This window comes from Schistocerca cancellata, chromosome 6 (genome assembly GCF_023864275.1).
Source record: "Schistocerca cancellata isolate TAMUIC-IGC-003103 chromosome 6, iqSchCanc2.1, whole genome shotgun sequence".
Taxonomy (NCBI): domain Eukaryota; kingdom Metazoa; phylum Arthropoda; class Insecta; order Orthoptera; family Acrididae; genus Schistocerca; species Schistocerca cancellata.
Window position 1 is genome coordinate 641854295 of NC_064631.1, and position 15068 is coordinate 641869362.

Below are 15068 nucleotides of genomic sequence, written 5' to 3' on the forward strand. Positions count from 1 at the left end.
ACTGCGATGGAGCTCCGTATGCCACGGCAAACTGGCTGACACTGACGGCGGCGGTGCACAAATGCTGCGCAGCTAGCGCCATTCGACGGCCAACACCACGGTTCCTGGTGTGTCTGCTGTGCCGTGCGTGTGATCATTGCTTGTACAGCCCTCTCGCAGTGTCCGGAGCAAGTATGGTGGGTCTGACACACCGGTGTCAATGTGTTCTTTGTTCCATTTCCAGGAGTGTATTTTTGACGACGGCTGAATTGGCCGAGAGCTTTATTTGTGAAAGTCTTTTTGTTGTGCCTATTTGCGACTCCACATCTGCGCTATATGGTGAGTGGAAACTTTCCATCTCACAATATTGTGAGTGATTTATGTTGGAGCTAAGTGAATACGAATGTGTGTAACTTGTTGGTGTTCTTGTGAGGGGTGCTTCTGTAACAAAGATAGCCTAAGTGTTTGGTGTTTCAAGAGGCACCTTATCAAAGATTTATACTGCATATGGGGAAAGCAGAAAAAGATCACCCGCTTAGTCACAACAAAGATGGAAATGGATGTCGAGTGATCGTGACAGGCGGTTATTGATGAGGATGTTGACTCAAAGTAAGAGGACAGCAGCAGCAGCAAAAGTCACTGCAGAACTGAATGTTGCACTCGTGAATCCTGTCAGAACCAAAGCACCATGAAGGGAGTCCATAAGTTGCGAATTGCAGAATGAGCTGGAATTCCAAAACCATACATCAGTGATGCAAATGCTTGTAACAGGAAAACGAGATGCTGAAGCCATAAAACCTGGACCATGGAGCCTGCAACAAAGTCATTTGGTCAGAAAAGTCTTAATTCACAATATTTTCCAAGTACTGGCCAAGTTTATGTCTGGCATACACTGTCGCAAGCCTGCAATGCAGAATGCTTGCTGCCAACAGTGAAACATGACAGGGGTTTGGCGATGATATGGGCAGTTGTATCGTGGTACTCCAGGAGCCCCACGGTTATTCTGCAAGGCTGTATTACTGCCAAGGATTTTGTACAATAATTGTTCCCCACTGTCGATGTTGTGTTCCACAATGACAGTGCTCCTGTTTATGAAGCTTGCATCATCTAGTACTGGTTTAATGGGCAAAAGGATGAATTGTGGCATCTCCCCTGGTCACCACAATTACTAGATCTCAGTATTAATGAGCGTTTGTGTCTACTTTGGAGAGAAGGGTGCACAATTGTTATCCACCTCCGTCATCGTTACCTGAACTTGCCACTATTTTGCAAGAATAATGGTACAAGATTCCCTGTAAAATGATTCAGGGTGTGTATTTACCCATTCTGGGATGACTGGCAGCTGTTTTGAATGCCAACAGTTTTTCTGCGCTGTATTAGGCATGTTAATGTGTTGTGTCTTTGGTGTTCCCATACTTCTGTTCAACCCCTGCATGTCAATTCAGAGTGTGCTATATATTAAGTGCTACTTATTGTTACCTTCATACTACGAAATATAACAAAATGGCAAAATCATCGACTGTCTAATGAAATTATAGAATAATTTTTAATCACCTTCTAACTCTCAGAAACATTTAATGGTACATATGTGCATGTCATCATAGAGTAAAAGTTTAAAACTGTTCCGACAAAAAAAAAGATTAAAGGAGACCACTAACTGAACACCAGAAATGTTGAGTCATCGACAGGCACTCACAAAAGAGAGTAAAAATCTTGTCAGCTTTCAGAACAAATCCTTTGATGAGCTAGAGCATGCATGTACCCTTCCCTCCAGCACCAGCTTTTCTTAACTACACAGATGGGAGTTATTCTTACAACAAAACTTTTGCTCCTGCTTGCTCCAATCTCCACTAACCCACTGTCTCCACACATTCTACCCAAAAGTTTCCCCTTCCCATGCCCTGTTAAACCCTCCCACCCCCCATGTCATTCACATCAAGCATCATACCTCACTAGCTCTGGTACCTGTGTCTCGCATGCCCAGCACGTACACCTGCCACTCCTCCCTCCCACATTTCTAGTATGCGTACCTGCTTCATCTCTCTGAGCCACTACATATCTGTGTGTGTGTGTGTGTGTGTGTGTGTGTGTGTGTCCTCTCGCTCGTCAAAGGTTTTCTTCCAAAAGCTAGAAAAGTTTTCATTCTCTTTGGTGTGTGCCTGTCAGCGACTCAGTGCTTCTGGTATTTGGTGAGTAGTTTCCTTTACTCCTTTATTATTATGGATAAAAGTTTGTGTGATGTATCGTCCTATTAGATGTTTCCAGTGAAACTCCCTGGCAGATTAAAACTCTGTGCCGGACCAAGGCGCACCGTTCTCACAGCCTTAATTCTGCCAGTACCTCATCTCCTAACTTCCAAACTTTACAGAAGCTCTCCTGCGAACCTTGCAGAACTAGCACTCCTGAAAGAAAGGATATTGCGGAGGCATGGCTTAGCCACAGCCTTGGGGATGTTTCCAGAATGAGATTTTCACTCTGCAGCGGAGTGTGCGCTGATATGAAACTTCCTGGCAGATTAAAACTGTGTGGCGGATCGAGACTTGAACTCGGGACCTTTGCCAGTATCTGTAATATGTGACAGATTATCTTTGACCAGCTTTAGCATGCAGGTCAAACATATTGTTTCTTTCATGGCTACATGAAGAATAATAAAGACTTTATCAGTTGTTTTCAGATGTGTAAGTTATATGGCATACATGGTAGGTTGGTCAATGTAGCAGTCAGAAAATTACTTTAATTGAAAGTATAATAATTGTATTCACATGTGTAATTTTTTGCAGGTTTTAATGCTTGTGCAAGAAAGAAGTGTTTACAGTCTGTAAAAGAAATTTTATATATTTGATGCTCGGCCAGTTACATCATGTGTACAAGGTTGTGCAGCCACAACTCTGTTTTAATATAGTATTGTGTAGTACTACATATGTATGCCCTTTATTGTAAATACATTTCATTTTGGTACAGTGGAACAGTAAGATCCTGGACTTGCAATCAGGAAGATGGTGATATAAATTGCCATCAAGCTATCCACCAGATTTAGATTTTCTGTGGTTCTCCAAACTGCTTAAGGCAAATGCTAGGATCATTCCTTTGAAACAGCCATGGCCAGTTTCCTTCCCTATCCTCCTCCAGTCTGAGGATCTGCTATGTCTCTGATATATTCAGCCATATATAATAATGTTTGTGCATGAAAAACTGCCTTTATTTGCAGTCCAGAACTGAGGATCACATCTGTTCAATATGAATAGTGGGATAAAACAAGGAAGTTCTGTGTGACTACTGCTACTCATCATCATAATAGATGACGCTCCCACAACAATGTAAAGAAAGGATTCAAAACCTGATGCCTTAACCTTTGTCAATGAGGTGATGGTAAAGGATGAGAAACAATTAAGTAAAAGTTAACCAAGATCTCTGTCATGACAAATTTTATGAAATTCATTTGCAATTACAGATTTGTTCTAAGAAGAATGGCTTTAGGTATGAAGATGTTACCTACTGGTGACACACAAATTTGAGCCAGACCAGAAACCTGGATATCTTGCTTGTCACGAGCAGCAATCTTAACTATTTCGGCTATCCGAGCAAGATTCCAGGACTGACCTAAACTTCCATGTGCCATACTGTTTACCTCACTGCTCACAGCTTTACTTGGATTCCTGCTCCTAGTGTCAAGGAGACACAAGGAGACAAACATATTCAATGTTAGTGTTACAACAGTTATTTTGTCTGTCGACCACAGCATTATTATACGTGTCAATCGAACCACTGGGCAGGTTTGAACTGGTGGCTGTACCCACTGGATAGATTTCATCATCATCGGACCACAACTTGTATGCCGAGGTTCGGGGTTCAGTGCCCAACAGCACCCTGCTTCCACACTGCTGCCCAGCTATGTGGACTGTGCTGGCCATCACTAGCCAAACCACAGGGACTTCAATCAGCAACTGCCATCTCAGCTCCTGGTGTCAGTGTTGCCAAGGAACTGTGCTGCCTCCAAGCACATCTGCCACCTCTACACTGATATGAGGACACTGTGGGTCAACACCAGGCTGTGCTCAACAGACAATTGCACGCACTTGTATCTGATATAGCTTGATGAATAATAAAGTGTTTTCCTGCACTCTGTCTGTCTTGCTGCACCTTCACCTCCGACAGACTCCTCTGGACCCCGGCATGCCATCCAACCCACAATGCCCAGGTTGAAAAGCAGACTGCCATCCTGACAACTGGAAGAATTGCTCCCCATTTCATTATAGCTGTTACAGAACAAAGGGACCACTTCAGTGGTGTCCGAAGCGGATGGTGCAGGAGAAGCTGGAAGCAGAACCCCAGCAGCACCATAATGAGTAAGTAGCAGCACATGTGTGATATAATCACTTGTGGACTCCTGGCTGCGTGTCCACCTCTATACTCTTTGCTACTAGCATATCATACGATGTGGTTCTGGTACTAGGAAAGGGTCCAATGTACGAACCTACAAGACCAGCTATATGCTCTCAGTGTAACATGTGGGTCTACAAATCAAGTCACATGATGTAGTATGGTGGGCATGCTGATAAGGAGGGTATTATGCCAGGCAATGTAGGTAAAGTACTTGGCTAAGATGTGACAAACCTTGGTTCCTGATAAATTTAGATAAATGTAAACAGCACACATGTAAGTTATGAAGCTAATGGATATGTGGAATGGTGTCCACAGTGTGCCCAAGTCACATTCAGAACTACTTCTCTTCCTTTCTATTTTGCTTATATCTGTAATTCTTTTCTCTAGTTTGATAAGTGAAAGTTGTGATACAGCATAGACCAGTGGTGCAACAGATAATTCACAGCTGCAACAATGTCTTATGGTAAGATTATTTGTGTTTTCGTCACACAACGTCTACCCAAAACAGTACAACGTGATGCAGGGATATTGCACGGATGTGAGATGGGTCACTGGCCACGACGTCATTGCTATATTGCTCCTGGTCCCTTGAAGTACAGCCAGCACCTACCAGAGATGATGGTCGGAACCAAAGTAGGGGATTACAAGCAAGAGATCAGAGAGTGTTATTGTGAGGAAACTTAGCAAGTGTCCACGGAAAAATGACACGGGGAGAAAATGTTAGTTGATTCATAAGAGTTGAGATAAGGTAGCAAAGGTTGGAGCTGAAAGAGTCCCTGTAGCTAGTTGTGACACAGGAATTGAGATAAGGTAGCACAGGCCAAAGCTGGTATAGTACCTGTGGTTAATCAAGTATCCTGTGGTTAATCAAATATGTCACTGATATCGCAAAGTTTATGGAGTAAGAAACACCAAACAATTCCAGATGTGGCACGATATGTCTGTCCAGTGTGCATACTCATCATATTCCTCATCAATAATGAAAGAAATAACTACGCAAACATACGCATATAGAGAATTTTACTAGAATAATTGTGTTACAAACAGCATCGTGATACGAATCACGAGATATTAAGTTTTAACTCAGATGACTGACCTGGATTCATGAGAGCCAGAAGCAAATGGGGTTCACCATTGTCACATAGTAAGGTGGTGGCCACAAAAACGCAAGTCAGTGTGACGGGAAAGTTATGAATGCTAACCCTACGGATACAAACCTTTTTCAAAAGTACTTGTTAAACAATACATTCTAGATGGTGAAGGTGTCCTTAGATAATGTGATGAGGGGTTTGGTACAAAAATATAACGTGACTTCATGATAATAAAAAGCATTTATCATTTTATAAATATTTCTGTATTCTGAGTTTTCCCCATCCCCAAGAACATCCAACATTCTCAAAGGATAATACTAACATCTCACTCTCTTTGTGAGCCCAAGATTTTGCTTGTTACAAAGGGATGCTGACACAGTTTTTTAGCCAAACAAATGGAAAGATGCACACATATAATTAATAATAAAACCATTGTTATGTTTCTAATGTCATCTAAAAGTGTGACTGATGGACGAACAGTGTGGTATTAGCTTTTTAATTTATGAAATAATTTCTCTACAGGAATGTATAAACAAAACAGTATTGCACGCAGGATCAACCAAATGAGGGAGCAGCAATGTTTTCAATAGACTGGTCTGGTATTTGGGGGGATGGAAGCTCTGATCATTACTCAGCTATCCTGATTTAGATGTTCCATGTTTCCCTAAATTACTTCACATAAATGCTGAAGTGGTTCCCAATACTAGGCCACGGCCGACTAATTGTACTATTCTTGTCAAACTAGACCTGTTAATATGTAGATGGCAGCACATATTAACTGTGTGTTCTTAACCTATAATACTATGGCACGTTCAGTATCCTCATATCAGTGATCCACAGATGAATAATTGTACTGCTGCCGTTACTACTACTCCATTAGTGTGTCTAAAAATGGGAGATGTAGGTAGAGAGATTGTTGACAACTTCTAGTACTTGGGTACTGTTGTCCCTTCAAACAACACTGTGCATTAAATGATAAACATCACTAAACAAAAAACTTCCAAATTCTATTCTTCAATACGTGCGGTACTTCAGAATGAAATATTTCCACAAGCCTGTATATGACACGGGTATTTATACTAATTTATGGATTGCTGGAGTTGGCGGTTGTGCGTGCTTGAGGTGTGCTTGCCTGTGTGTATGAACGGTGTGTGTGTCTCTATTACTGATGAAGGCTGTGGCTGATAGCTTTATGTAATTGTCTTTTAATTGTGCCTACCAGCAACTTAGCGTGTCTTCTTTATGGTAAGTAGCAATCTGTCTTTTCCTACATTGTTAGCAACTGGTAGGACTGGACATCATTATGGTGAAGTGGGCATATAAAGACATTAGCTATGTTCAAGATTCTTGAAGTATACTTTCATCAAAATATTCCTCATAATACACCAAGAGAAAGTTCATATGATGTCTGAGACAAGCTAATTTTCAAGGACCTCAAAACTATGGGTGCCACTTGGCACCAAATACATTAATAGCTTTGTAGGAGATACACACAGATTCATCCTCGGCTTGCTGAAGTGCATAAATTATGACTGTGATGAGAAATAAAAGCACATTGGCACATCTGAAAGAGGAACTCTTTTTATATATATATTTTGTAAAATATCTTACGAGTTACATTATCATTTGTTTTCAGAAATCTCTAAAAGAAGAGGGAGGTAAAATGTATTGAAAACTATATACGATAAAGTTTCAGAAACAAGATATTGTTATTAGGATTTAAATTGTGTCTAATATTACTTAGAGTCAATTTGAATTAACATTAAGCAATAGAATGCTTTATTCTAAATTGTAATAAACTTTTTCAATAGATAATTTAAAAGACACAAACATTTTTTTATGGTGGCACAATATACTGATAGTAGACTTTTTAAAGCTTATTTTTATTAAAGTTATTCTTTTTGCACTCATTATACTTACCTGGAATGCTAGGTAAGTTATTTGATGTTTCCGTCTCTGCTGTGTTGTTGGACCATCATTTCTCCGATGACTATGACCATGAACCTTTGTTTGTTGCTCTTGTGTTAGCTGTTTTGTTAGCCACTCTTTTGGATCTGGCATGATAGCATCTCCACTCACATCAATCAGCTCCATTGCCTGCCCTTGTCTCTTGGCTCGACGACCGCAGAGCCTCTGAAGCTGTGAATATATTTCATAGAAATTAATTTAGTTACATTTTGGTGTAACTGAAATTAAGCCATTAAAAGTAACAACAATTTTATAACTGATGCATTACTAAAAAGACAGAGAGAGAATACTATGTGTATGGAAACAGATTAAAGGACTGCATGATGAACTACTTGCTTCGGGCAGTGCCTATCAGAGTTGCAACGGTTTCACTGTATTTTTGCATTAATTGGTGAAACTAATGGAATTAATAATAAAAAATAAAACTTCAAATGAACCCCAAGTAGGTGCCAACATCAGAACATACTAATAGTTACAGAAACTCAATATGTAATTTCAAGAACAATGCTATTGCTTCAAATAAAAAACAATGGACAACTGACACATACACTTATTGAATTCTATGTGACCAACTGCCACACTGGTACTGTTATCACAAAGTGTTCAATGCCTATCATAGATATTTTGCTTGGAAACTGACATTACAACAATAAATGATTTGCTTCCTAGGTTATCAGGTGTACTGCCTGATGCAATCGTCGAAGGTCCATGATATTTTGACGAGCAACAACCGTTCTGCCATCATCAGGTGGTACTAATGGAATGAGAAGTCTGCAGTGTGCTTCCAGTATACATACCTGTGCAGAGTGCTGGCCTTATGTCGTAAAGTGTACATGCCATATACGGGAGACTTCATCAGTCAACTGAAGGACCTGAGGCTGCAGAAGTCTGACATCATGGTGTACTTTGATATCCTCTCACTTTTCACCCAGGTTCCTTTAGAAGACTCCATAAAATTAATCAGCGAGATGTTCAGCCCAAAGCTGACCCAGCTTTTCACACATGTCCTAACACGCAGATGGCGTAGCAATGGACAGACCTATCATGCCGGTTGTAGCAAATATGTTTATGGAGCATTTCGAAGAGAGAGCACCAGAAATTGCAGGAAAAGAAACCATCTATTTCTTCCGTTACATCAACAATATGTTTGTCACTTGGCCACATGGACCCAAAAAATTACAGGAGTTCTTAGAACATCTGAAATTAAGCCGAAAAGAGAAAAAGAGGGGAAAGTTCCATTCCTCGATGTTCTAGGTCATTGTAGACCTGACGGCTCGCTTACCCACAGTGTTTACTGCAAGCCAACTCACACAGATTTATATCTACATGCCTACTGCTGCCACCATCCCTTGCAAAAGAATAATGTGCTGAACACCCTCGTACACAGGGCATACATCATTTCAAACGAACAAAGTCTGAAGGCAGAGCTGCAACATCTAGAGTCTGTCTTCTGCAAAAATGGATACACTGTCGACTGGTCCTAAATGCAAGAACCCCAAGAATCCAAAGAGAGATGAAAACTCAGAATAAGAAGAAAAGATGAAGACCCTTTCATACTGCTTGCTGTCAATGTATCATCAACACCAGTGTTCCACCCTCCAGCCAATATATGAGTTCTATTAGGGGAGATCAAAAATGACCTGCATCTAAAAAAAGCCGGAGTCAATCAAGCCCTTTGCAAACGCAGGAAAACCTATGTTGGTCAAAAAATCGGCACCACTGGAGATCGCTGCAAACAATGAGAGTGCCACACCAGCTTACTGCAGCCTAGCAAGTCGGCAATAACAGACACTGCATCATTGAGAATGGATATTCAATGAATTATAAGTAAATGAAAGACTTGGCCAACATGAACAAATTTTGGGACTCAATTTTTAAAGAAGCTATTGAAATTCTCGTGACAGATAATTTAATAAACAGGGACTTGGGTTTCCAAATAAATAAGGTATGGGAGCCAGTACTCAGCTCAATCAAAGAAAATCATAACATGCAGATGCAAGGCACGGGCACCCACCACCACCACCACCACCACCACCACCACCACCACCGCACGTCCACACCACCACCAAGCATGATGTGGAGCCTACGAGGCCAGAGCTCTGAACCCACAGGGAAATATACCAGGAGCACACCGTAGACCCCTCATCCCATCAGTACCACCTGATGATGGCGGAACTATTATTCACCGAAACATTGTGTACCTTCAATGACTGCCTCTGGCAGGACACCCAAAAACCTTTGAAGCATCAAAGACTCTGGGAAAGCCTCAGATCGCATAATAAATATGTGGCATTGACAAGCACAAACGACATATCTCCACCAACGCAAGTTCTTCGACTCTGTTAACCTAACGGCCCATGCCATCTTGCTTGCTGGGTTGACTGTAGGACTTCTTGTAACGTGAAAGTCTGTAATGAAATATACTGAGTCTTACAGAAATGTGTGTGTTTCCTTGGGCTACAACCCAATCAAAATCCCACAGTGGTCATCCCGAGCAAGAATTCGCATACCATTTCCTGGTAGTGCAAGTATTTTCTCCGTCTGCTGTGCAGCAGGTGGATATCGAAGCTCCTGCACCTACAACAGGACATTTCGCTGCTTCACCACCACCTGGATTCTACAACACATTTCCTGCAGTTTCATCACTCAACACTTTCACCACTTGACAGTGCATGTCACTGCACTCTCAGGCTTTGCCTCTCCAATGAGTGTGCATCAACATGTGCATTTCAAAAATGATGATGAGGAGAGAAAATTTCCTACATTTCATCATGCTGATGTGGATTCTGCATTTCGTGCACAAACTATGTATCAGGCAACCATTACAACAGTGCCGGGCACAACCTTGCCTTTGTTAGTACAGACCACATGAACCTGATGATGATGACGATGATGTTTGGTTCGTGGGGCGCTCAACTGCACGGTCATCAGTGCCTGCACAAAGTCCCAATTTTTTCACAGTCCAATTTTTTTCACACTCCAATGTCACAAATGATGATGATGAAATGGTGAGGACAACACAAACACCCCGTACCCAGGCAAAGAAAATCCTGGGACTCTGTGATCCAGAGGTAGCAACACTAGCGACTAGCACATGCACCGATCATGCCTGAATAGTTCACCACTTCATTGGTTTACAAAGTGGACAACGCACAGTGTATATCACAAACATTTCCAGGCAAGTTTACCCCCCCCCCCCCCCCCCCCCCAGTGACCGTTCGGCCACTCAGTGCACTTTATGGGCCCCCACCTGATGTGAATAACGTGTCGCGTAGTGATACTAACTCTGAACACACACCCCCTCGTCATCTCAACAGCCCTGTGGCAACATTACACTGTGCTGCTCCACGTACACCTGCTCTTTCACCTACCCTCACCACATCAAGTAAACTTGCAGGAGGTTTCGGCAGCAGCTGTTCACTCACTCGCTTTTCACATGGCGCCAACCAGGCCTTCCGCATAAGACTTTCATGCCACAAATGTTGCATTGGAGTTTTACAGTAGCATCATTTCCTATTACTTTGGTTCCAATCTAATCTGCTACAACAGACTGCTCGATCGCACCCTACACAGTGCCGTCTGCATCGACCACGCTGGCCCAGCATCCACATCATACGAGTGATACGAGGGACTCAGATGTAGAACTAGCTGGGCCTTCGTCACCACCACCAGGCCGCTTCCTGACCCTGCCCCTGCTATCTGAGGACAACCCAGCAACGTGGTTTGTACTGGTGGAGAACTTGTTCGAACCATACCGCGTCACTGACGACAATTCAAAATTCTTGTGTCTCATGACTCAATTGCACGGGCACACAAACCTGATCTGCGACCTACTTATGACGCCACCGCTAACTCTGAAGTATGATTTCGCAAAACAGATTATCATCGAGCGCCTCTCGCACTCCCCACAAGAGGTTATTCTGTGAATGCTGTACGAGGAACATCTCATCTCAGCTTTGGTGCCGGCTATGCCTACTGGTCACTGAGCAGCAGATGTCAGACGAAACCATATGGTCAGTGTTGTTAGCTAAACTGCCTACAGATCTCCAAGTTAATCCCCCCCCCCCCCCCTCACGCCTTGGAAACCATCAATTTGCGTCTGCAGATGGCTGACCAGGTCTATTCGTTCACACACACCAGTGCCACCAGCAGGAGCTCACGCAACAGGTTGGCACTCCTGAAACGGAAGCTCACCCAGCCGGAGGCAGGGGCAGCATGCGCTCCACCCACCCCCCTCCCCCTCACCGACTGCTTTGCCACCTGATACCCATGGCACCCAGCACGCACACTCTCTGCCCCCCCCCCCCCCCCCTCCCCAAGCCACTGCATATCGCACCTGCACCAAACACTCCAGTGTACAAACCCGAACACATAGAGGATAATCGGCTGCCTCCTCTCCCAATGTACCCTTACTGCTGTTACCACACTGTATTCAGTGACGATGCCCCTGTGCAAGCATCCGAAAAGCCAATCGAACAATAAGTGCCAACCCATGTTACATTCCATCCGCACCTCCATCCCGTCAAACGGCCGCCTTTACGTCAAAGGCTATTCTTTGAGTCGCTACTTCCTCGTGGACACTGGCGCAGACGTCTCAGACGTACCTAAATCAATGGTCACACGCCCCCTCACATGCACAAGCTCTCTCCTGAGAGCTGTGAACTCATCTACACTCCAGACCTGTGGCTCCGTTGAGCTTCAAATCCGCCTCTCTAATGCCCTCTCCCTCACCTGGATCTTCCACATGGCGGACATCATTACTCGAGGTTCTCTGTTTCTTCACACATCTAACTCTCACACACCATGTGACCATGCTCCGCCACCTGCTCTGACTGTATATGCCATTAACTGTTCAGCGCAACAGTGCTCAGGTCTTGTGAGCACGACTTGTGCAACCGTGAACTGCGTCCTGGTGGGAAGTGCCAAGAAATGTGCCCTACACTGTGAGAACGCTGTTTTGAAATATCGCATTGCACGTGCCAAGGACAAGCTTGCCGCAATCTCTGCCAACATCAATTTACACCTCTCGGCATCGCCGACATCCGAGCCTTCATCCACCGCACCTGACAGCTCCACCAACAACAGCACACAGGTTAGTAACACCACACCTATCTCATATGACTCCAGTCTCAACCACACAGTGTTACCCCCACCTCCCCCGCCCCCATCACGTGTGTTCATCTCAATGTGTCTCTCACCTGTTTCGCAAACTGACACTCATGTGTCTCATGACAATCCTGCCACCCAGGCTCCGAACACACCTCTCCACCACCACGCATGCGCCCACCCAGTGTGTTGATAAACATTCCCCTTCTCACGCCTCCTTGCACGGCTCACTCCAAAGCTCCAGGCGCACCAGCAGTGCTGCCACCACCGAGCGCACCTCTCTCGCGCACTGTGGACAATAGACAGCCCTATGCATACTGCTCATGCCTGCCTCACGCTTGGCTTCCAAGCCATGCACCCCTAATAAATCGGCACCACACCCCGCCCATGCACAGTTATTGAACATTTGGTTTCTGCTGTCACAAACAGAACTGTTCATTGCAACATCATGTCCAAGGGCCCACCCATTCGTCACAAGGCTCACTGCCTTAAGTTAAACTCGGGTCACCAGCAAATACAGGAACTTCTTTAGGTGGGAATTTTACAACCCTCCGATAGTAACTGGTCATCACCCGTACACCTCAGCCCCAAACAGGATGGCTCCTTTCATATGTGTGACGATTACAGATGCCTACATGCTACATTACTGGCCATTAAAATTGCTACACCACGAAGATGGCGTACTACAGACGTGAAATTTAACCAACAGGAATAAAATGCTGTGATATGCAAATGATTAGCTTTTCAGAGCATTCACACAAAGTTGGCACCGGCGGCGACACCTACAACGTGCTGACATGAGGAATGTTTTCAACCGATTTCTCATACACAAACAGCAGTTGACCAGCGTTGCCTGGTGAAATGTTGTTGTGATGCCTCATGTAAGGAGGAGAAATGTGTACCATCACGTTTCCGACTGTGATAAAGGTCGGACTGTAGGCTATCTCGATTGCTGTTTATCGTATCGCGACATAGCTGCTCGCGTTGGTCGAGATCCTATGACTGTTAGCAGAATATGGAATCAGTGGGTAATACGGAATGCTGTGTGGATCCCAACGGCCTCGTATCACTAGCAGTCGAGATGACAGGCATCTTATCTGCATGGCTGTAACGGATGGTGTAGCCGCGTCTCGATCCCTGAGTCAACAGATGTGGACGTTTGCAAGACAACAACCATCTGCACGAACAGTTCGATGACGTTTGCAGCAGCATGGACTATCAGCTCAGAGACCATGGCTGCGGTTAGCCTTGACGCTGCATCACAGACAGGAGCGCCTGCGAACGTGTACTCAACGACAAACCTGGGTGCACGAAACGCAAAACGTCATTTTTTCAGATGAATACAGATTCTGTTTACAGCATCATGATGGTCGCATTCATGTTTGGCGACATCGTGGTGAGTGCACATTGGAAGCGTGTATTCGTCACCGCCATACTGGTGTATCACCCGGCGTAATGGTATGGGGTGCCACTGATTACACATCTCGGTCATCTCTTGTTCGCATTGATGGCACTTTGAACAGTGGACATTACATTTCAGATGTGTTACGACCTGTGGCTCTACCCTTCATTAGATCCCTGCGAAACCCTACATTTCAGCAGGATAATGCACGACCTCATGTTGCAGGTCCTGTACGGGCCTTTCTGGATACAGAAAATGTTCGACTGCTGCCCTGGCCAGCACATTCTCCAGATCTTTCACCAATTGGAAACTTCTGGTCAATGGTGGCCGAGCAACTGGCTCGTCACAATACGCCAGCCACTACTCTTGATGAACTGTGGTATCGTGTTGAAGCTGCATGGGCAGCTGTACCTGTACACGCCATCCAAGCTCTGTTTGACTCAATGCCTAGGCGTATCAAAGCTATTATTATGGCCAGAGGTGGTTGTTCTGGGTACTGATTTCTCAGGATCTATGCACTCACATTGTGTGAAAATGTAATCACATGTCAGTTCTAGTATAATATATCTATCCAATGAATACCCATTTATCATCTGCATTTCTTCTTGGTGTAGCAATTTTAATGGCCAGTAGTGTAGAACTGTGATGGACAATTATCCTATACCGAACATTCCCGATGTCACTCACCTTCTAGGAGGTGCTACAACTTCAGCATACTGGACTGCAAATGCACTTATCACCAAATTCCAGTCGCACCCGAAGATGTTCCGAAAATGGCGATTATCGCCCCCATCGGGTTGTACGCGTACCATTTCAGGCCATTCGGGTTAAAAAAATGCCGCCAAGACATAGCAATGCTTTATTGACTCTGGCTTGCTCCAGTTCAACTTCTATTTCATATACCTTGACAATATCCTGATTTTCAGCAAATCATGCAAGATTCTGAACACCACATCACGATAGTAAAGGACACTCTCTCATCAAACAGAGTCGAGATCAACACTGACAAACTGCAACTGCACTAACAATCTGTCCAGTTGTTGGAGTACGCAGTGTCAGGTGCCAGTATACACTTCCCTGAATCGAAGGTGCAACCAATCTTATCCTTGCCACCCCCTACCACATATAAAGATCTCTGT

General features: G+C 44.0%; 1 protein-coding gene across 3 annotated transcripts in view; it reads right to left on the minus strand.

The window, feature by feature from the left end:
* The window catches only part of LOC126088609 (proline-rich protein PRCC), an 85180-nt gene that overhangs the window by 14318 nt on the left and 55794 nt on the right, over nt 1-15068 (minus strand). For all 3 annotated transcript variants that reach the window (XM_049906830.1, XM_049906829.1, XM_049906831.1), the window contains exon 5: nt 7374-7592. In XM_049906830.1, coding sequence (XP_049762787.1) covers nt 7374-7592 — 219 coding nt within the window. The remainder of the gene's footprint in view (nt 1-7373; nt 7593-15068) is intronic.